The sequence below is a fragment of the Hippoglossus stenolepis genome, chromosome 22, assembly GCF_022539355.2.
Source record: "Hippoglossus stenolepis isolate QCI-W04-F060 chromosome 22, HSTE1.2, whole genome shotgun sequence".
NCBI lineage: Eukaryota > Metazoa > Chordata > Actinopteri > Pleuronectiformes > Pleuronectidae > Hippoglossus > Hippoglossus stenolepis.
The window spans coordinates 6672579-6695192 of NC_061504.1; the positions used below are offsets into that span (position 1 = coordinate 6672579).

Consider the following 22614-nt stretch of genomic DNA (forward strand, 5'->3'; position numbering starts at 1 on the left):
TTAAAGGAGAGAGGAGGGGTCCAGTACCTCAGGACAGTTTTCTTTGGGACAGATTCTTCTCTCAGTCTGAATGCCCTCTCTGCTACAGCTGAATGACATGCAGGGATGGGCAGCGTCTTTCCATGTGACTCCCACCTACACACACAAAGACAGATATCATGACAAGTGACAAATCAAAGAATTGATCGATGTCAGAGACAGGACCTACAGTATAATAACATGAGATCCACTCAACATACCTTGTATGTCTTTTCATTGTAACTGCAATTGTTCTCAGCTGAAAAACATCAAAATAAGACACAGAGGGTTAAATATTTACTAGTATTCAAGGAAAGTCTGATTTAATGCTTAAAGGTGATTGAGGTTAAAAAACCTTTAAAACTGACTAAGATTATCAACTTAATGTGTCAAAGATCCTCTTGGTGAGTAAAATAAGTTTACTCAGCAAGTATGTTGCAATAGCAAATACTATACATAAAGCAACTTTCTACAACCTCTATTTTTAAACATGATGAAAGGCCAGTACTCACAACAAGGATTGTCACAGAGAAGAGCCAACTTGGATGATTTTCGACACTCCTCTGTCCGAGTCTGGTTGTTACATGAACACAGGTGACAGTTGGACTGCCACACCTCACCAGGCTGGACGACAGGTCAAAGAAATACATTTATATAAAATCAAATTAAATCTAAAGTTACCGATATGACTGTTTATTTTTTTTCCATTGACGAGACAACCATTCTTACCAGTCTGGGCTCTCCGAGAGGTCCTTTACAATCTGTGGAAGAGATTATAAAACATACAATTTACCTGTTTAAGAGTTGAAATGAAAATATTCTAGAGGTCTCTTATAGACCATGTTACTCACATGAACAGTCAGACACACAGTTGATGGAGTGATTTCCTGCCCTGAACTGGCCACTGGGACAGAAACAACCTATCATATTTTTTTCGAGGGAGGCTCCTGGATATCGTACTCTGTGCAGTCAAAGCAGAGAAGAGGTGATGTGAGGATGGAAATAATCAACATCTCGACAATCTCAAATATTCTGGATAATGTGAAATAAATGTGAAAGGACATTATTACCTCTGCCAAGGAGGTTATGTTTTCATCTTTTTCTCTTTCTTTATCATTGCAAGATAGAGCGTTTTTTTTCTGACATTTTTACCAATCGCACAGGGAATAATTCATAGATCTAGTTGAAAAAATCAGGCATATTTAGGAAAGTGATATCTATGAATGCACAATCTTTTTTGCAGCCTGATTCAATTTAAGTGGACTGTTGGGCCTTGGCAGAGGTATTTGCATTACTGGGTATCATTCCAGTGTGTAAGAGTAAAGTCTCCAAACCCTCCATAGCAGAAGTCATCCAGCTTGTCATGACATTCTCTGTGAACCAATCCTTCTGGACATGTCACATCTGAAACATGAACAATGAAACTTCAGTATCTGTCAGAGCAATCAGGTCCATAAAACAGAAAAGCGTGAAAATACATCAAGACAACAATTCATCTCCTGCTTTGACTGGCTTTGCTTTAAAGAGGATGATTAAATTAAAAAAAAGATAAATACCACAGGTTCCATTAGTCAGTTTTCTCCAGTCGATGCAGATACTGGCATTCTTGCATTCCTTAGCAGCTTGCTCTAGTGAAGAGCAAGGACCGTCTGTCTTCCCGCATGAATCAAACTCACAGTTCTTCTTTATAAGTTGCAGATTCACATATGTTGTGCAGTTCTGAAAGACTCTGAGGAAACAGATTAGACCAGATTTTAGTCAATAGATAAGAATATACAAGTCAAAATGTACCTACATGAAAATCAGCAACCTCCATACAACCAATGAGATGTTGCAGCTACACTGCTGATTAATTATTGGACATACCAAAGGTTGGGTTAATCCAACACACCAGGATTGGTTGCTGGTTCAACACCATAAGATGTGTGAAATATTGTACACAGAGTTGATTCATATTAACTCAAATGTTGGGTTCATTCAACCTCATAAATAGGTTAAGATAATTTCATTTAGTTATAAGTTTAACTTTACTCTTCAATTCAAAGTCACCCATTCAATCACACATCATTCATACACGGCACAACTGTCAGGGGCAATCTGTGCTGCCGTGTCTTGCCTAAGGACACTTCAGCATGCAGACTGGAGAAAGCATGGATTTAACCAACGACTCTTGAGGTAATGGACGACCTGCCCATTTCAGACTTCACCCTAGTGAACTGATAAATTACTTATATGTACTCATCTAAAGAAAATACACCCAAGATTTAGTGAAAAACATACATGAAAGTTTTAAAACATGGTGGAAGCTTTTAAACGTATTTTTTTCCTCAAAAAGCCTCCGAACTATGCAGAAGAGAACACTGCAGCTGGCTGTAGAACTGCTACACCAGCATCTGGGTCAAAAGCTACCCACCCCCCAATAAATGACCCAGAAAAATGGCTCAATCCATTATTTTTGTACAAGATGAGAAGCTATGGTGACTCATTGTTTGATATTATGTGTCAGCATTAGTCACAAAGGTAGTTCTTCAGTAAAGTAAAAGCTTTGGGACTCACTTTCATACCATATATGTTCACCCAGTATGCTCTTATTAGCAATTCTGACACCAAGTCCCTGATAAGAAGTGTGTAGTAGTGTGTAGAGCTTACGGGTGGTCTAGCAGCTCACATTGTGGGCTTGGAGGGCAGCTGGTGGGGGGTACCGGAGTTGGCCCGGGATGACAGGGTACGTCCCTCGGCCGAGAAACACATGCTGAGTTCAGAGGGTCTGCAAACACCCAGTCATAGGCCGTCTTATCACAGCAATTGTTGTCCTCGATCTGCCCTCCTCTGCGGATACATGATCCACCACCACATACACCTGGAGAGGAGATGGAGAGGAGAGTCAGCAAAGAAGATCCTTGATCTGCTAACTAATACACATTTTAATACACATTTAATAAACGCCGGTTTGTATTTACATCTCAAATATCTTAGATGAAAAAAATAACTGGATAATGCTATTTTAATTTAAAATTACACCACACTGTTAGTTTTTTAGTAGTCTGATATCTGAGAGGAGACAACTCAATTAAACCTTCATTAATTAGTTTATAACACTGGATCAAAGGACCAAAAAAAATATCAACACCATCTTAGCTCCTTTTAGTACATTTTGGTTCCCTGGCTCATACTTAGAGTAGTTGTATTATCCTTTTCCGTTTTCATTTTCAATATGGTACCTACCACATTGTCCCTGGGTGTTGTTGAGGAAATGTTCCATGGCTAGATTGACCACCAAGGTATAAGAAGGACTGAGGGAGACGTAAGAGCGAACCTCAGGGAGATAGATTGACACAGCGTACCCTGTGGTTTCAAACCTCAACCCCTGCTCCTCGTATGGTGGCTGTATGGTCACATTGTTCAGAGTGGCCTAAGGAAGATTAGATCGGTATCAAACCAACTGTCCCAGTCATGGTAGACTTTAATATTTGAAACAAAAATGTCCTATATCACAGAAAATCATTACATGCATCCTTTATATTGTATCTACCTTTACTGCATTAAAATCTGGGACCATACTAAGTGTAGCCACATTGTCCTGATATTTGAGGATGATGCCTTTAGCACAGGACCCATGGAGGCCCGGCACACAGTAGAAGTTGTCCACAGCAATGGACAGACGATGTTGTGGTGATTGCTCCTCCACCAGGATGTAGGTGCATTCGTCCAGGAAATCAAAGGGTACACCTGCAAAGGAGATGTAGTGGGGGTCCCCATATAGCTCACAGCGACCTGGGGATATGAGAAATGATAAAATATGATTTTAGTAGATATTTGTAGAAAACAAGACATAGAGGCTGAGCCCGAGAGATTGAGATCGTCCCTCCATCATCACTCTCGTTGTCATGAGCATGTTAGCATTTGGGTTGAAGCAGCCTTACAGGGGCACAAACTTAGCTTAGACAGCCTACTTAAAAGGACAAATGGCTTATTTTGGATTGTTTCAAGGGAACTGAAAATGTACAATACATATGTATAAGGACGTGTTACTGTAAACACAAATGAAGGCAAAAGACAAGGACAGTGGTGGAGATACACTTACAGTCACATTTCCATGTTTCGCAGCATCCGTCTGAGACTTTTGTGACTTGACCTCTGGGGCAGATGGGAGCTGTAGGCTCTGGACAAACCACCGGGGTCAACTCTATCTTGCCATTAGTACAGGTCCTGTGAAAACAGTCCTCTGTCCACGTCTCACCGCAAGCCCAAGTTTTCTTCCTCTTGAGGTCGGTACAGCCAATGCAGGCTGATGAAGTGGGTATAGAGGAGGTTGAAAGCGTTGTTGTCCATGTTTCTGTGCTGGTTGAAGCAGTTGTAGATGTGGGTGTAGATGTAGTAGAAGGTGTGGATGATGTGTCATTGGTACATGGGACATTGGAAATGGTTGTCAATGGTGTAGGGGTGGTTGATGACGTTGTTGTCCACGTTTCAGTGGGAGATGAAGATGTTGTAGTTGGTGCAGGGGTGGTTGATGACGTTGTCCATGTTTCAGTGGGAGATGAGGATGTTGTAGTTGGTGTAGGGGTGGTTGAAGGCATTGTTGTCAATGTTTCAGTGGTAGTTGAGGCTGTTGTAGTTGGTGTAGGGGTGGTTGATGATGTTGTTGTCGATGTTTCAGTGGTAGTTGAGGCTGTTGTAGTTGGTGTAGGGGTGGTTGATGACGTTGTTATCGATGTTTCAGTGGGAGATGAGGATGTTGTAGTTGGTGCAGGGGTGGTTGATGACGTTGTTATCGATGTTTCAGTGGGAGATGAGGATGTTGTAGTTGGTGCAGGGGTGGTTGATGACGTTGTTATCGATGTTTCAGTGGTAGTTGAGGCTGTTGTAGTTGGTGTAGGGGTGGTTGATGACGTTGTTGTCGATGTTTCAGTGGTAGTTGAGGCTGTTGTAGTTGGTGCAGGGGTGGTTGATGACGTTGTTATCGATGTTTCAGTGGTAGTTGAGGCTGTTGTGTTGGTGGGTGGATGATGACGTTGTTGTCCATGTTTCAGTGGGAGATGAGGATGTTGTAGTTGGTGTAGGGGAGGTTGATAACATTGTTGTCCATGTTTCAGTGGCAGTTGAGGCTGTTGTAGTTGGTGTAGGGGAGGTTGATGACGTTGTCCATGTTTCAGTGGGAGATGAGGATGTTGTAGTTGGTGTAGGGGTGGTTGATGACGTTGTTGTCCATGTTTCAGTGGCAGTTGAGGCTGTTGTAGTTGGTGTAGGGGTGGTTGATGACGTTGTTGTCCATGTTTCAGTGGGAGATGAGGATGTTGTAGTTGGTGTAGGGGAGGTTGATGACATTGTTGTCCATGTTTCAGTGGCAGTTGAGGCTGTTGTAGTTGGTGTAGGGGTGGTTGATGACGTTGTTGTCCATGTTTCAGTGGGAGATGAGGATGTTGTAGTTGGTGTAGGGAGGTTGATGACGTTGTTGTCCATGTTTCAGTGGCAGTTGAGGCTGTTGTAGTTGGTGTAGGGGTGGTTGGTGACGTTGTTGTCCATGTTTCAGTGGCAGTTGAGGCTGTTGTAGTTGGTGTAGGGGTGGTTGATGACGTTGTTGTCCATGTTTCAGTGGGAGATGAGGATGTTGTAGTTGGTGTAGGGGTGGTTGATGACATTGTTGTCCATGTTTCAGTGGGAGATGAGGATGTTGTAGTTGGTGTAGGGGTGGTTGATGACGTTGTTGTCCATGTTTCAGTGGGAGATGAGGATGTTGTAGTTGGTGTAGGGGAGGTTGATGACATTGTTGTCCATGTTTCAGTGGCAGTTGAGGCTGTTGTAGTTGGTGTAGGGGTGGTTGATGACGTTGTTGTCCATGTTTCAGTGGGAGATGAGGATGTTGTAGTTGGTGTAGGGGTGGTTGATGACATTGTTGTCCATGTTTCAGTGGCAGTTGAGGCTGTTGTAGTTGGTGTAGGGGTGGTTGGTGACGTTGTTGTCCATGTTTCAGTGGTAGTTGAGGCTGTTGTAGTTGGTGTAGGGGTGGTTGATGATGTTGTCCATGTTTCAGTGGGAGATGAGGATGTTATAGTTGGTGTAGGTGTTGTTGAAGGCGTTGTTGTCAATGTTTCAGTGGCAGTTGAGGCTGTTGTAGTTGGTGTAGGGGTGGTTGATGACGTTGTTGTCCATGTTTCAGTGGTAGTTGAAGCTGTTGTAGTTGGTGTAGGGGTGGTTGATGATGTTGTCCATGTTTCAGTGGGAGATGAGGATGTTGTAGTTGGTGCAGGGGTGGTTGATGACGTTGTCCATGTTTCAGTGGGAGATGAGGATGTTGTAGTTGGTGTAGGTGTTGTTGAAGGCGTTGTTGTCAATGTTTCAGTGGTAGTTGAGGCTGTTGTAGTTGGTGCAGGGGTGGTTGATGACGTTGTTTTCCATGTTTCAGTGGGAGATGAGGATGTTGTAGTTGGTGTAGGGGTGGTTGATGACGTTGTTATCAATGTTTCAAGGGTAGTTGAGGCTGTTGTTGTTGGTGTAGGGGTGGTTGATGACGTTGGTGTCCCTGTTTCCGTGGTTGTTGAGGCAGTTGTAGTTGTTGGTGTTGTGGAGGGCACAGTTGTTTCCATTGTGGTTGAAGCAGTTGTAGTTGGAATGCTTGAGGTAGAGGTGGTGGGTGATATTGTTGTGGGTAAAGTAGCTGTTGGGGCAGAGGTGGTAGTAAGCTTTGGTGTTTTTAAAGCAGGTTCTGTAAAATCTGTAATCTAAAACCGCAGAACATCTTTTCCAAATTATTTACACATTTGTTAATTGACACATCGAGTAGTAAATATGATTCACACTTACGACAGGTAATTGTTCCATTTTCACAAGGGCTGACAAGAAGAATAAAGAAGTAAGGAATATGTTATGAACCTGACGATTAATGTTAAGAGTAAAATGTATCATAATATTTTACACTATATTACAGTGTTAATATGTAGACATATTACTAATCTTACCACTCTATCATCACCACTGCCCCAGGCTGAATGATGGTGTCGTTGAAAAAACATGTGCAGTTCCTCAATTTGGTGCATTCACCGGTATTTTCATCATAGAACGGTGCATCTTTTGGACATCTGGGGTAGCAGCCTTTCACAAAGACAAACCCAACGTTTATTTTTATGTTGATATTTGTGTTAATTAACATTAAACCATTATTTCAATTTACAGATTCTGCAGAGCACAAATCAAGTTTAGCTGTAATATTTGAATACAACCCAGAAAGCCTGGTTACCTTCCAGTTTGTCGGTGAAATAGTGGCCTTTGCCGCAGGTGAGCACCTCACCACAGGCTTCATAGTGCCAGCTACACTGGCCCTGCTCGTTGTAGTAGTCACAGTAGACCGCTAAGAGTGAAGGCATAACAAGTTCGATTATTACAGACTGACTTATACTACAATGAAAAGAACCACATTTTTCGTCATATAGATTTCTGGTTGCAAAGGTTGATTCTCTGATATGTTTCCTCGCAGTTCTTTGTGTGTGAAGTATGTCAAATTTAAAAAAAAGTACCCTTAACAAAACATCATGTGTCTTTGGTTTTCATTACATAGCTCACTAAAAAAGCAATCTTTGTTAAAATGTCTTCTGGTATTTACAATCTGCCACATTACTGTTAATTCTTTTAATAAATATGTGAAGTAAAACTTATGATTTATAGAGGAAAAAGGGTCTTAACCTACGGCACAAATCAGGTGTCCTCCATTTGACACACACGTCCTGCTCGCTGCAGGCCTCTGCGTATGCTGCCACAGCTGTGCAGAAGCCCAGAAACTTCCCCTCAAACTCACAGGAGCAGGACTCCTGCACACAGGCGTGGTAGTAGGGCTCTGGGTCCACCTGGGGAGGGTAGATTATCCAGCAGAATAGGGCTTTAGGTGACATGTTTAGGTGCTCAGAAATCTGTCTATGTCCATAAAATAGCTACAGAGGAGAATTATTGCAATATTATAGTGTTGACTGTTAACTCTTATCTGTTATTGGCTCATTAACAATCTGACTATACCCTCATTCCCTGGTCACTACTGCACAGACTTGGATCTTGAATGTGCGATCATCATGCTAAATATATAAATATACATACTTTTAGATGGCAGTCTTTGAAGGTGTCTGCTGTAATGATCATACAGCGCCGCTGAGCCCAAGCTGAGCAGTAGGAGTTGCGTTCACATGGGAATATCTCAGTGGTAACATCAGAACAAGGAGGTGAGGTGGCCTTCCAGTTGTTGCCAAAGGCCAGCGGACTAGACACCACTAAAAAGAGATTTAAATTTTTATTTATTTTAACGATGATGACAAAAGTATTTCTGCACCATGAAAGACAGAGATAATTAATTTACCTGCTGAGTCACTTATCTGTAGGTCATTCATCTCACTGGAGTCAAAATTCCCACAGAGGCCACACACTCGGTTCTATATGAGAGATAAGGGAAATTTCAATTTAAAAACGTTCAAAATGGACAATACATAATTATAGTAAATGTGCAGTTCAGTCTTGATGTTTTTAACGTGAGGAAGTGTGTAGTGACACGAGAAAAACTACGTTCAAAATCCATCTTAACATCCTAATCACTCACTCTCCAGTTTGGATGCAGCTCTACGGTGATCCTGGTGTGTTTGTCCCAGATGAGCGTTATGCCTTGGCTCGGCACAGATATTACGATGTAGAGTCCCACTGTGTGAGTGGTGTAAAATGAATCTTCTTGCAGAGTCCAGCCTTTTTGGAGACGTCTGGTCACCCTCATGTCGCTCAGTGTCAGGGTGACTGTGCCCTGAATGGGATAAGAAATGAAAGAAGTCATGGCACAAGATTATTCAAACATTTTGATGAAGAAGTTATTGTAGCACTGACTTAACTGATACGTAACCAACAAACAACTTATTGTCTGAAAGATGAGTTGATAAAAAGGACGAAACAATAGAATAAGTAGATGATAAAAGAATAGAAAGTACACAGTCAGCAGATTGAGTGACGAGGAATTGGAATCATAGAACAAATCATCAACCTGCAGATCCAGGACGATGGAGCGAGAGCAGGTCAGTGCTTCATCACAGCAGGGTACACTTTCCACTCTGACAGAGAAGGAGCCGTTTTGGTTTCCGCAGTAATCCTGAAATAAAAAGAGCAGATTATGAAAAATAGTTCAGAAATAAAAATGAAGAAATATGACAAACTATTGCCTATATGTAAAAAATGCCAGATTTTAAACACTAAATCAGGCGATTGAGTAAAGTACCATGCACCATGAGGGCAATTAACAAGAGGTATATTGATTGTGTTATTAATTTAAGATTTCTTGAAAGGTTTAATTGTGAAAACAAAGTAGATGTAAGTATTAAATATATATTAAACAAATAATAAATATTTATGAATTATAAATCATTTGTGAATTATGCAAAACAATACCATATGTCATATCTACACCAGTTTGGTCTCACCTCTACCAGTGTGTACTGGCAGTGCCCATTAAAGCGATACCATTTAGAGTCAAATGTCTGGTAATGCCCATTTCCGTACACTTGACACTTCCCAGAACATGGCTCGTCTTTGCAGTGCCACTGACCTTGACCACAAACACTGTGAGACAGAGGTAACTGTTAATAGTATAAACAGTAGGATAGTAAAAGGATATAGTAGTAAAGCAGCAGGCATGCAGATGTTACCATGTTTTACAGTTGGTTTTGACATGCTGTCCTGCGCTGAACATTTTGCCACTGTACACACAGGTGCAGTTGTCCAGAGAACCACAGTTTCCATGGTGATCCTCATACTGGTCATGTGGGCAGTGACAGCCACTCTCACAGGTCAAACTGGAACCCTGGAAATCACAGAGAGAGAAAACGTTAAAGTTTTGTAAAACAAATATGCTCCATAACAAAATAATGAATGGGGTACATTATATAGCTAGTTAGGTAAATACTGCTTCCAAATGAAGAATGAATAATACATATACATGAATAGATAATCTATTGACTCACCAGTGGTTTGCTGAGACTGTCACAGGTTTTCTGAGCTGTGTTCACTGGGTACTCTGAGCAGTGAACACAAACCTTACCATTTCTGCAACCTGACACAAAAACATAAAAACATATTAGTGTCCTACTTCTTATTCAGACATTTTGCTATGTAACAAAATGTTGTGAAAATTTCAAAATTGTATAAATAACACAAATCAATGCAGATTTTTTTTAAACAGACATGTGGTGCCAATAACCAAAATTAGATTTCCATTTATAGCTGAATTAATGTAGTTGAAACAAAATAGGAGCGTTTGTTAATTCTCAGGTCCAAAGGAATGTTAGTTGCATATTCATGTTTAGAAAATATGGTTTTAAAATATATAAAAGTTTATTTACCACAGTCCTTGGAACAGTGCAGTTCTCCATTCTCACAGAGGCTTAAGAAGACAGGATATTGAATTTGAGATGAAAAGCAATAACTTTTGCTGACTAATATATACACTTTAGATTAAGTCGGGCTGTCAGCTACAAAAGCAAGATGTTAACATGAACTGTATTGGAGAAGTTAAAATCGCTGCAATCACTTCCATTTTCAACTTACCACTGTCTTCCATCAATAACAACAGGCCCCGGCGGCTTTGTACCGCCATAGTGGTGACAGACACACTCTGCCTTTGGGGTGCATACGTGTCCTTGGTTCAGGTGAGTTCCTTCAGGACAACCACAGCCCTCCACAGGAGCATCATCCAACCAACAACGAGGGTCAGGGCCAGACAGTAAACGGCACGTGTGGTTGCAGGCCCGCACGTCGTAGGAGAACTCTTGGTTCTTTTGACATTTCAGAGCTGGGACATAACACTTTGATCAACATTAAACATACAACTACATTTTGTTATTACGATAGTAAAGTGACAGAAACAAATTTAATTTTGCTACTTCATATTTGCTGCGTGGTGTCTCTGCTGCCAAAATAAAAACAATGATAAACAGTTGGAAGCAGCGATGATCTAATTTTAGCTTTAGATAATCATGACTTGAATAGTTTGATCATAATTCACGTGGTGGCAGATGAAAGATTGTATATTCATTAATTCTGAACTCACTGCAGTTGGTCGCTTTCCTCCAGTCGCCAACTGCAACACCCAGACTGGCGCAGGCTTTGGCGTAGCTGCCCAGAGCAACACATAAACACTGCTGCAGATTGTTGCCACAGTTACAGGTTCTTTGGATGCAAGCCTGAAAGTAATAATCAATTTCATGTAAACATGAAACAACCAGTGCTGAAATTTAATTGCGAACTTAAGGATTTGGTTGATATGTAAAAGTCTTACGGTGTGGAAATGATCAGTTGGGATATGACTGTGGCACGTAGCAAATATCCCAGTTGCGTCATTCAAAACAGAACACCCTTCATCTGCAAATATTTCTGTAAAATACATATAAATAAAAATGGAATGTATACTTTTTTTAATAACATCTTGTCATTCATTTGTCCAGAATTCATGTTTCATTTGTACTGTATCATTGACTGGTACCACTGTCTGTGCTGCTGCAGATGGGGGGTATGTTCACTACACAAGTGCCAACACTCCAGGACAGAGCGAAAGCTTGAGGTGAGTTCTCGATGATGCCGCTGCTGGTGGTGAAGTCATCGGTGGTGTCATTGTTGCTGTTGCCACAAAGACCTGAAAGAAAGATTGACTCTAATAAAAAAAATCCAACTTCATCATATAACAGAGCATACAGAAAGTATTTTTAAAAATGTTTTAGTATTGACTGCTCAAAGAAAACTGAACGTGAAAAATAATCCCAGGCTGATTGTTTGACCTTGTGCATTAGTAGAAGTTGATGTGCTGACCTGATATAACACCAGTGTGGGTTTTGGGTAGGGTGATGTAGAGCTGAATTTCAGGAGACATCTGGACTTGGATGTTCATACCAAAGGATGTCTGGACTTGGATGTACATGGAGGACTGCCAGAAAACCAGGGCGTGATCTGACAGGTGACAGAAATCAGTAAGCGACAGAGGTACATGAGTAAATAAATCATTACAAATGCATTACAAGGCTAAGAACACAAATTAATACAGTATATGAGTTGGAATATGCGTAATGCAGTTATTTAGTTGTTTTAGTTTGCTTCTTACCAGACTGATGAAGTTCAGTTATCTCCTTCTCTCCCACTTTAACACTGTTGTATGAGAATGTATACGTGTCCTAAAAACAACCATATAATATTTTCATTCGATCATGAAACTCTTTCTTGACATTTGATTGCATAGATCAGCTGATTTTGAAGTCACTGCTCTATACCTGAAAAAGCTGCAGGACAGCTGTTTGCAGGGATACCCTTTTTTCCGAAAACTGAACAATTATTGTCCAGTTGTGACCCTGAAAAAAAGAAGTCAGATAGATAGTCAGTATCAGAGAAAGATAACATGATTAATTTGCCTCAACCCCTTTCAACCATGATGACTTCACGAGGGTACTAAACACCAAATTGACTTCTTCATATCACATCACTTTCCTTAATTTTCAATTGTTGGTGTAGGAGGGAACATTTACCTGTGATACCACATATGTGCATTTACCAGGGACGACATATTGTTTGCCATCGAATGTTGTCACAAACTGTCCTTCCATGAGACATCTGGCTGGGCAGAAGTTTTCAGAGCAATGCCACTTCCCACTCTCACACACACTAAGAAAAGATACGACAATTCAATTTTAATGAAAAACTTCAAATAGAAATTTGGAGGTAATTAGTATGAAGAAAGTTTTTTTCCAACTCCTCACCACGACTGACACTTGGTGCTACGTATATGTCCGGTGCTGTAGCTTCTGCCAGCGAACACACAGGGGCAGTTGGACTCTTTCACACAGTGGATGCCCTCTGCTTGGTCATTAACCACCGTACCTACACACAATGTTCAGTATAAACGCAACATGCAGCTAATAAAAAACAGACTTCTAAATCACACAGTGAAATGTTGCTCACCCTCTGGGCAGACACAGGAGCTTGTGAGGTCCTGGTTGGAGAATCTGGGGTTGGGGTTAGAGCAGCTGGGGACAAAGGCGGGGCCCTGTTCCACAAAAAACAGGTCTCCTGGACAACTCGGTGGAGCTGCAGTCACACAAAGAAACACATAATCACACCAATCAACTGTCACCAAAGAAAATGTCCAATCAAATGTATTAAATTGTTGATTAACATTATTAAGTGCTAGTCAAAGATCACTTACCACATTTGGTTACAATTCTCCATATGTTCCAGATGTAGCTGTTATTTCCACACTCCTGGACAACTTCTTTGAAGAAAGCACAGCTGATGTATTTGCTGCTTTCAAAACTGTAGATGTTCTCTTCACAGAGTTCGATATAATGAAGAATCCTGAATTGCAGGCAATCCAAGGTGTAGGAAAAGAACAGTCTGCACTGCTGCAAAAATCATTAGAGAGACAATCTGAACATCTGGACCAGAAGCGTACTGCAAAGTGTGAGCATGGCTGTTTAATCTGAGCTGTGTTTTCTTCAATAATATGTTAAAAAAAAAGTGACGTCTGTGTATTAGTACTTTAAAACTTATATGGTATCCTCTCAAGGTCATGCAACACTATGCAACTTTTTTGCTTAATATTGCAGCTTCGCACTTCGTTTGATAGTGACTTGGAATAAGGGAATGGTGCCACTTTCTCTATGTAACGTTGGCGAGAGGGGACGGTCTCCTGTGAGAAGTGTGTAACTGACTGATAGTCACAGCTTCAATCATCAGAATCAGGTCCAGCAAGTTCCAGAGTCATGCTGAACTGCACATCAGTTACAAAGATTTTGAATTCATTAAAAACAAGTGTGTATCTCCTATATTCAGTGAAGAAACTTAAAATATAAAGAATTGTAAACAGAGTGTGGTGTATTTGTTACAGCCGCAGCTCTTCTGATACAGGAAGCTGGGGATCATGGGAAATATCCCCCACACAGTTGTGTTTCAGTTCAGTGAGTGGGATTACATATTCAGTGCAAAAGATTGATAGGCTTGGCTTTGTTTTTGTCTCTACATGAAACCCACTTAATTGCTTGAACACAGAGCCCAACATAATGAATCCCCATGTGCGGCTGCAGAGGGAGCTGTTGCTTAGTAAAAGTTACATGGTGTTCTTTTAGCGTCAGTAACTGTGTCTGTCTTACTGTGAGACTGTATGTGTCTTACTGTCTGTCTGTCTGTCTGTCTGTCTGTCTGTCTGTCTGTCTGTCTGTCTGTCTGATAAATGTGTTGTTAAAGTGATACACTTCCCTAAAAAGAGAACTTACTTGATTCATAGCAGAGACAGAATCTCGGGTTTGACATGTGTCCTCAGTGAGCACGCTCTCCGCAATCAACTGCTGCTTGTTGCCTAATTTCATGAACAGTGCATTTATAAGGCAAGACCAAACAAAAGCTGTACATTTCAATTTTTAATCATCTACATTTTGCAAATTGCTTAAAGTGAAATTGTAAGAACCTTTTAGTTGCAATTCTTATTAACATCTAGTCCCCAAGTTTGCATTCAATTTCACACCTGACTCTTTACTCTGATTTACTCTTTTATGTAATTCTAATTCTATACCTGGAACATTCAGTTGTCCACACAGTCCGGTCATGTCAATGTTCAGCTCCTTCTCCAGCTCCAGCTCCACCTTGACAGCAAGTCAACAGAAAAGCAGAAGGGGTAAGGTTGATATTCTGCGGTTTTAAATTGGATGATACACCCAGAAATATACAGTATGGAGAGTCCTCTTACCCTCACTAAGTCTATTCCTCCAGATACATTGTGCCAGGTGACAGACAAAGGAAGCAGTGAGCTCCTTAGTTTAGTGAAGGTACCATACTGAAAAATATGCTGGTAGGTGTGGTCGTATGGAAGGGAAATACTGTCGGCAAATGAACATAAAGAGGTGTCAGTGCAGAAACTGTGTAATTCGCAAAAGATTAATTAAAAAATAATAAATGATTACACTGGTAACTCTCCCAAAAATGTCACCTTGCAAACTGTGATGACTTCCAGTAAAACCCCCATAGTATGTTGCAAATGAATTATGCACATTATCAAAGCTAATAATAAACTAACATTGATGCCATTAAGGAAGCATAAATCTGCCAAACCTAACTTGTGTCACTGACTATGACAGCCATTAGAGTGAATGATCTGAAATGCAACAATTCATGACTGCTGTCTCACCCTCTTACTGTGGTTGTTGTGGCTGAATAACATGATTTAGCGAGGTTATCATTTTTAATCTGAAGCAAATTCAGTCTCTGAGGATGAGTGATAAGATTTACAGTAGTTTAGGTTCTCAGGGTGAGTTAGGATTTGGGTCCAAACCTTTTCTTCTCCACCTCGATGCTTCCACCCTGCACGATCGTCCTGACTTTGTTGACGGTGATCTCGAGTTGGGTCAGCAGCCCGCTATTGCCTCGCCGTGTGGTGATGTCATATTCAACCCGGTTGTGTGTGAAGCGGGTGAGGGTGAACGGGCAGTTTGATCGCACATGGAAACCTGAACCGTTGAAAGGCTGCATAACCCCGCTGCCGAAAGTCCTGCAAACGTCTGACCAAAGAAAAAAATTACAATTAGAAATACTTTATTCAATAATATGTGATTATGTTTTGTTATTAGCCATTTAAAATCAATAAACATAATGAGTAATTATTATTTCAACATATTAATTAAAATAAACTGATCATAATCCATCACTGATTGACTTATACTCACATTTCCGAGTTTCTCCTGTTGATACTGTTGAGACTGACTGAGATTCACCTGTCCCTAAAACTACAAAAGAAATATAACATTAATAATCATAAATTATACATTCATTTTTATTTGGTTCACTCAAATGGATGAAAAAGTAATTCATAATCCATATACAACTATTTTAAGACATTCAACTTCATAATGAAAATATCACGAATACTTCAGAAATATCAAGAAGCCTATTGTCATATAGACGCACAGTATTTGATCAAATTGACATGTAATGCCTATCAATGGTGGAGAGGTAATAGTAGTAAAACTGCAAATATTTAATATATATAATATATAATGTAATATATTAGTTAAAGTTAAAGTACCTAACAATTATAAGCAAAAATGTTTTTATGAGTTTCTATACCCACACGACTAAAATATTGATGGCTGAATTACTGATTAATTGATGTGTAAGGAGCATTTTATTGTTGTAGTTCAGTTGCAGCGGAGTCAATATAAACTGATTTATCCTGTTTCATAAAAAGTTGAGTGGATTTAATCAACACAATAATATTATATAAGCTCATGAATTGTTTAAGGGGCTACATTTACATTTGTGCATTAACTAGAAAGTAATTATAGTAAAAAGAACAAGAATAGTAAAGTCAAAATGAGTAGATTATGTAAAGTACTAGTACTTAAAAGTCTGCCAAATTTGATTAAAAGCTCCAATTCAACATGTGGTTAAAACTATGAAATGTATAAATGAAAAGGTGAAGAGAAGAACAATGGAAACAACAGTGAAAAGGCCAAAATAGTTTTTTATAGAATATGAAAAATTTGAAATTATTATATCTTGACCTTTTTGTTGATTATAGTCCTATTTCTAAAATCAAATTTTTGGCCAACTTTCTTGTCATATAATAGATTAATTAATCCATAATAGATAATCCATATTCAGATAATTAAATGAAAGATTGTTTGGTACCTGAGACCAGTGAGAAGCAGAAAGCCAGCGTCCATCTGCGTGGGGTCATGTTGCCTGATGTTCCCTTGCTGCAGGAGAGCAGGTTAAACCAGGAGGAACTGCACAAACAGGCCACCACAGGGCTTATATATGCAGTGTCCATACACACACAATACCTAAATCATCACCTCATGCACACACACACACACACACACACACACACACACACACACACACACACACACACACACACACACACACACACACACACACACACTTTCAGTGAAAAGACCAGGAAACAAAAATCAGGAGGGGCGGGTTGCATTAAACATTAAACTACACGTTAATTAAGCAGAGACATGGAAATTATCCTACATCGTTGGAAAAACAAACCTACTTTTATCCTGCTTTAATGTTGTATTTACAGTTAAACTATTTCCTGATAACAACAGTCCCTGTGATATATATTCTGGTGGGAAATTTGTGAGTGTGTCCATGTATAAGTGAGAAACAAAGGGGTGTCTCAAGCAAGAAATCCACACACAAATGGATGCAAAAAAAACCCCCAAACACTCAACTGCTGTTGGAGAGTTTGAAACTTCACGTTTACTTGTACAAAAATCATCAGAAGTTATAACATCTTGTAAAAACTCTTGGTTTGTAAAGTCTTTTGCTCATATTTAATTTTTACCATTAAATACTAAGTAAAAGTCAGAGAATCAGCTAAAGGAAGGTCAGTATTTCAAAGTCATCAACCTCGCCCTTAATAGATAATATATTAAGTATTGCATTATGAAGTGAGAGGGATGCTGACTTTTGGTACACACACGGTGACCCAGACAATGCCTTGCAGGTTAGGAATGGACAATGGACAAATGACAAATTGAGGCTCGGTAAATGATCAGGGTGCATGAACCAGGATGTAAGTTAGTTATTTCTGAGTTTGAGAGCTGAAAGAAAAAGCCTCACGATATCTATGGATGCATTCTGCAGCTATTCAGATTTCTTTTCAGGCAAATATATTTAGAGCAGGAAACTGGGTCAAATGCTTATTAGCTAGAAATCTCTGAGGTTGTTGAGGGGGTCTACATTAAACCAGAGATAGTATTGATCCTCAGTGTGTGTTCATATAAGTACCAAAGAGTAAATTCACTGCATAAAACTTAACAGTAAAAGCAAATAATAACAAGCTATGACTAGGAAACTTACAGATTGTTCAGTACTTCCTATCCTTGTACCTGCGCAAAACCCCAACATTTAGAACAATGAAATCAACATTACTTTATTGAATCTGTTTTTCACCACAATCATCTGGCGACAACTAAAAATTGACTGGGGCCCCCAGGTTGAGAATCAGAGCTGTGAAAATCACATACATCTCTCAATGTCAAAACCCAAACCAAAATAAAACTGGATCAATCTCAGACATGTTGAGCTATCTTGTATGTGGTATCTTTTTTCAGAAAAACTAAATTTGATTTATTTTTCTCATTAAAACCTTTCTCATAATTATGTGATTCATAAAAAACAAAGCAATTTAAGACTTTCACTCAATATTCATTAACCTTTCAGACGCTGCTTTGGTTTCCACCAGCACTTGAGAAACACGGCTAACTTGCTAGCTTTCCTTCCTTCCTCCTGTTTGCTGCAGGTCAGGGGTTTTTCTCAGAGGTTTGTCTTCATGGCTACGTTGATGGTTGTTTTCTTCACTATTGAGGAAGAAGAGCTCCAAAGCAAGCTAACGCACAAAAAGCCCGGACAATACATTGCCTTAAAACCCAAGCTAGCTAGTGTCAAATACCAAGCAAACAGTTATCTACTTACACACTCTGCAGACATGGAGCAACGCTAGCTTTCATGTGGAGTCATGTTTCCAGCCAAATGTAAGGTATTCTCTCCTTTTTGCTCTGACTTGGTCTCTGCAAATTAGTTTTTAAAAGTTATTTGAATATATTGTATATAAAATAGCTGTTTAGCTTTGTCCACCAGCTTCTCTGTTGCTAACATTGCTGCTTGCTAATATTACTGATTGCTAAAAGTGCTACTTGCTAAAATTGCTAGCTGGCGTTTTGCTAGCATTTGGAAGGCTCATTAAAGTTTACTGTACTTTACGATTGTACCAAAAGTGTTCTGAGACCAAAACAGTAACCTGAAAAAGGCTAAGCTAGCCTAGCATAACATAGCATAGCATAGCATAATTAGGGCTCCTTTCCATGTATACAAGACCCTGCTGAATGGTATTATAGTTAAACTTGTGTTGCTCCCGTCAAAATAGCTGCTGTGAAAAGGCCTAGATGGTTTAGTAGCTCATATCCCCTTTGCACGGCTGGTTGGAAATCAATATACAAATATGCTTCCTTAATTATTACAAAGTTGATTTTTGTCCTCCCTAGCCTCCTTATAATATTTTACTGAAGATAAACTTCCCTGACACTGATTCAAGTATTTCCTTATGGTGCTGCACTAGTTCCTGGTGGTGGTTTGTTTGACTAAGGTTTATAAAGGTTGAGGTTAAGCCTGATTATGAAGTCTTGGTTAAGGGAGGAAATTATTAAGTTTAATGTCATAAACCTCTCAAGTAAAAAAAGTGTGTAAAATAGCCCTTGTGCCGAAACAACATGTCAGATTATGGAAAGGGAGGACAACACATCACTTGTTTAGACATTGGACCGAACCGAAGTCTGTGACGACAGTTCAATGTCATTTACTGTGTTTGTTTCTTGTTTGAGTTTCAAAGTTGAGTTTCAAAGAAGGAAAGAGAAGTTTGAAATCTCATATTCACGTGATGTCATTCCCAATATGCTTTCAACTTATTTTGACATTAAAATGTCAGACAGTTTAAAAGAAAAGAACTTTTTCTGTCGAAGGACTCAGGAGCTGTGCTTCTGTGAGTTACATAGGACGGCATTATCTGAATATCTTATCATATCAAAGCTGTGTGTTTTTGGGGCCTTTAGTACGACGCATGTTCAACATACCTAGGACATATTTCGATTATCTGGCTTTCCTTCACAACATTGTCCGTCCTGGATAACCTGTACTATGAAGCTCATTATCAGCTGTCTCCATTTTCAGCTGTCTCCATTTTCTCTACTTTCAAATTGACAGATGTGACCTTACTTGTTCAAACTTTTTATACTGTCAGAGACTACCAGTTGGGGGAGCTCTCTAGTCTTCAAATAATGGTCAGTAACAGATGTTTCCTGGGCGGATGTATGCTGTATAGGAGAGCAGCATCTGTGTGTGCTTCCCCTTACACATTTAGTTAGATCAGTTATTCTAATTTTGTTTCATCCATTTCAGACAAAAATGTGATCATCAACAAATCTCAGAGCAGGAAGGTTTATGAGGTTATGTGAAATCAAGTGATGCAGCTGATGTGGAAAGAGTTGTCTTCATCCTCTGAGGAGTTTTAGTCGATGGGATTCTGCATGTACATTTTTAGTATTCCTTGTGTATGACCGAAGTGGAAACTGTTGTCTGATATGGTTGTATGATGGAAAGATCGGGGGGTTGGTAGAGATTTAAGCCTACAATTATTACCAAATGTTAGATCATCTGTCGAGTAAAAGGTCCACATAGATCAACATCAATTCCCTTGGTCCCTGCTATCAGTGTTCCTAAAACTGGAGTCACAAGGTTAATTTGCCAACATCATAGGTTTTCCCCATAAAACCTTGTGCACCACTGTGTGTGTAGAAACCCTGCTCCACTGTTGCCCTCCTTCTCTAATGGCCTCAACAATGGGCCATTATCAGGCCATCCTCATTCTCCACATTGTGTGACACCACTGTCCACATATTGATCGACTCTGTACATGAATGCACATGAGTGCATTTACAACCATGACATTTCTCCGGGCTGCAACCGTACAGAACATTCACAGAGATTACTTTTTGTCTTTAAGTGTGATCAATAATGGAGAAGGTAGACAGTGATAATGGTTCAATGTGTGAAGAGAGTTCTGGAGAGATGAGAGATGAAGGTTGTCATGTGCTTTAACAGTCCGTAGCTTTGAAAGGAGAGTGAGGCTTGTTTACAATATGTTTAAAGGTAATTCCTTATATTGCCTAGTTCCAGGTTCTCATGTGATAGTAAATGGAATATTTTGAGTTGTGTGGTGTTGGTTGGACAAATCATACAATTTGAAATCAGTGGGTTTTGGGGAAATTGTGATTCTTCACCATTGTATATGACATTTTATTGATGATAGTAAAAATTGTAAAAAAAATAAACACACACATATATAGCAGTTTAATACAAATAACCATTAGTTGCAGTGCAAATAAAGATGACTCAGTAAACTGTTTCATCTACTCTTTTAGTTTCAAGACAAAACAAACATGTACTTTTTGGCTCTATGTTCACAAACCAAAATACTATTAGCAGTTTGAATATGTCTGCTTCGCCTTTTAGAAAATCACAATAGGCATTTTTCATTATCTTCTGACATTTTATAGTCCAAACAATCACTAGATCAATCAATAAAGTCATCTAATGAAAGCCAGTAAAGTAATTGTGTCTCATAGTGAACCTCCCAGCTGTGATCATAAAGGTGATCATGAAGGAAGGAGTCGTTTATTGCAATAATGCCACTTTAGTAAATGTGAATCAGTTGATGAAGTACCTGCAAATGTTTTCGGTGTGAGATTACTGCATTATCTTTATGAATGCATATAATGGAGGACATCTGTCGAGTGTGACTCCAGCCCTTCTTGCACAGTCAACATTAATGTTTCAGGGGAGAGAAATCCTTGTCCAGCTCATCTGTTGTTGTAGATTTGCAAGTTTGACTTTACAGAATTAATTTTAGCAATACATGTCTTTCACTCGGATTGAACTCTTTAGCAGATCTAAAGAAGATCCCATGTTCAAATAGACAGTGGGCCTATGTTTAACAGCTGAAATCTTCAATACAAACCTGGAGCCAAAACTATAATTTCCTCCTTTAAAAACACTGATATATAATATGCATGTTTGGTTCTCCTCTTTGATCATCAGATATTATGTTTAGAAAAGTGTGTGATGATTTTTACTCCTTTTGCACAGAAACGTGGACCTGAAATACTTAAATCCGTCCTGCAGAGGGCAGATGATTTCCTATTTGGCAAGAGGCAGCCTGTTGAAGAACATTTCAGCAGAAACATGATGACATGAAGACTGTCTGAAATGTCTTTTATCATTGAGAATCTTTATTTATATTAATATAAACAAATGGTCATTTTATTCAGTGGTTATATTGCATATCTATATTTCTAAGTAGGGCTGAGCAATAAAACAATATCAATAGAGTTTTCATTAATAGCAATATAATAAAGGTCAATATATATTGATATAATGCTAAAACAGTAAGGAGGTATAACACATAATTGATCTACTGATTTGTGACGATTTGTAAAATGTTTCGTTGTTAATCAAGTGTCATTCTCTGCTCATATAGAATATTTTAAAGCCACAACCTTCACTCAGGGGCAAAAGTCAGTCTTTAAACTTAACATAAATAATAATGTGAAGAGTGGATGTTGCTTGTGCCCCCAAAATGAAATCCTGGCATGCATCCTAATCAGCTCATGTTACAACAGTCAACTATCCCTTTAACTCTACCCAGATGCATTTTAGCCATTGTTTCCAAATACCCCTATAGACTATATGTAATAAGAATTCTTGAATGAGATTGTTAATCTCCTTTGCCCCTAAATATGTAAAGCATCCTTGGTTCCCTTGCAAGGCGCTATAATAATCTATATCATTGTGAGGTTTTTCTATTTCCGACATCTATTTCCCACATTTCATTTGAATCCTATGAGACTAAATCCTCACCACAATCGCTCCACACTCTCCACTCCAGCATCATGCTTCCAAAACAACATTTCTTTGCGTCATGCCGACGCTGGTGGTGACGAGCTGCTCCAGCACAACACACTCCTCCTCCTGTCTTAC

The 22614-nt window shown here is 39.4% G+C and overlaps 1 protein-coding gene across 1 annotated transcript; it reads right to left on the bottom strand.

The window, feature by feature from the left end:
* LOC118101990 (mucin-19) lies at nt 1-16744 on the bottom strand. The gene is made up of 39 exons (XM_047338669.1): nt 16696-16744; nt 15341-15566; nt 14765-14888; nt 14585-14654; nt 14289-14371; nt 13223-13418; nt 12979-13104; nt 12777-12897; nt 12546-12681; nt 12294-12371; nt 12128-12197; nt 11839-11976; nt 11516-11665; nt 11312-11406; nt 11084-11216; nt 10582-10825; nt 10377-10417; nt 9999-10087; nt 9684-9838; nt 9459-9597; nt 9026-9130; nt 8597-8791; nt 8360-8432; nt 8104-8273; nt 7703-7859; nt 7256-7366; nt 6978-7110; nt 6501-6676; nt 4103-4306; nt 3551-3792; nt 3244-3430; nt 2668-2878; nt 1575-1747; nt 1353-1422; nt 870-922; nt 748-779; nt 531-642; nt 240-277; nt 1-135 (listed from the first exon to the last, which is right to left on the bottom strand). Exons 1-39 carry the CDS (start codon nt 16742-16744, stop codon nt 1-3), a joined length of 5040 nt encoding a protein of 1679 aa, XP_047194625.1.
* Nucleotides 16745-22614: the final 5870 nt, after the last annotated feature.

Excerpts from the sequence above, each read along its gene's own strand:
- LOC118101990 (XM_047338669.1), bottom strand. The coding sequence starts at position 16,744 with ATGACCCCACGCAGATGGACGCTGGCTTTCTGCTTCTCACTGGTCTCA. Across the intron at positions 12,372-12,545 it reads GCACATATGTGGTATCACAG|GGTCACAACTGGACAATAAT; the intron begins GTAAATGTTCCC and ends TCTTTTTTTCAG. Across the intron at positions 1,423-1,574 it reads ACTGACTAATGGAACCTGTG|ATGTGACATGTCCAGAAGGA; the intron begins GTATTTATCTTT and ends TTCATGTTTCAG.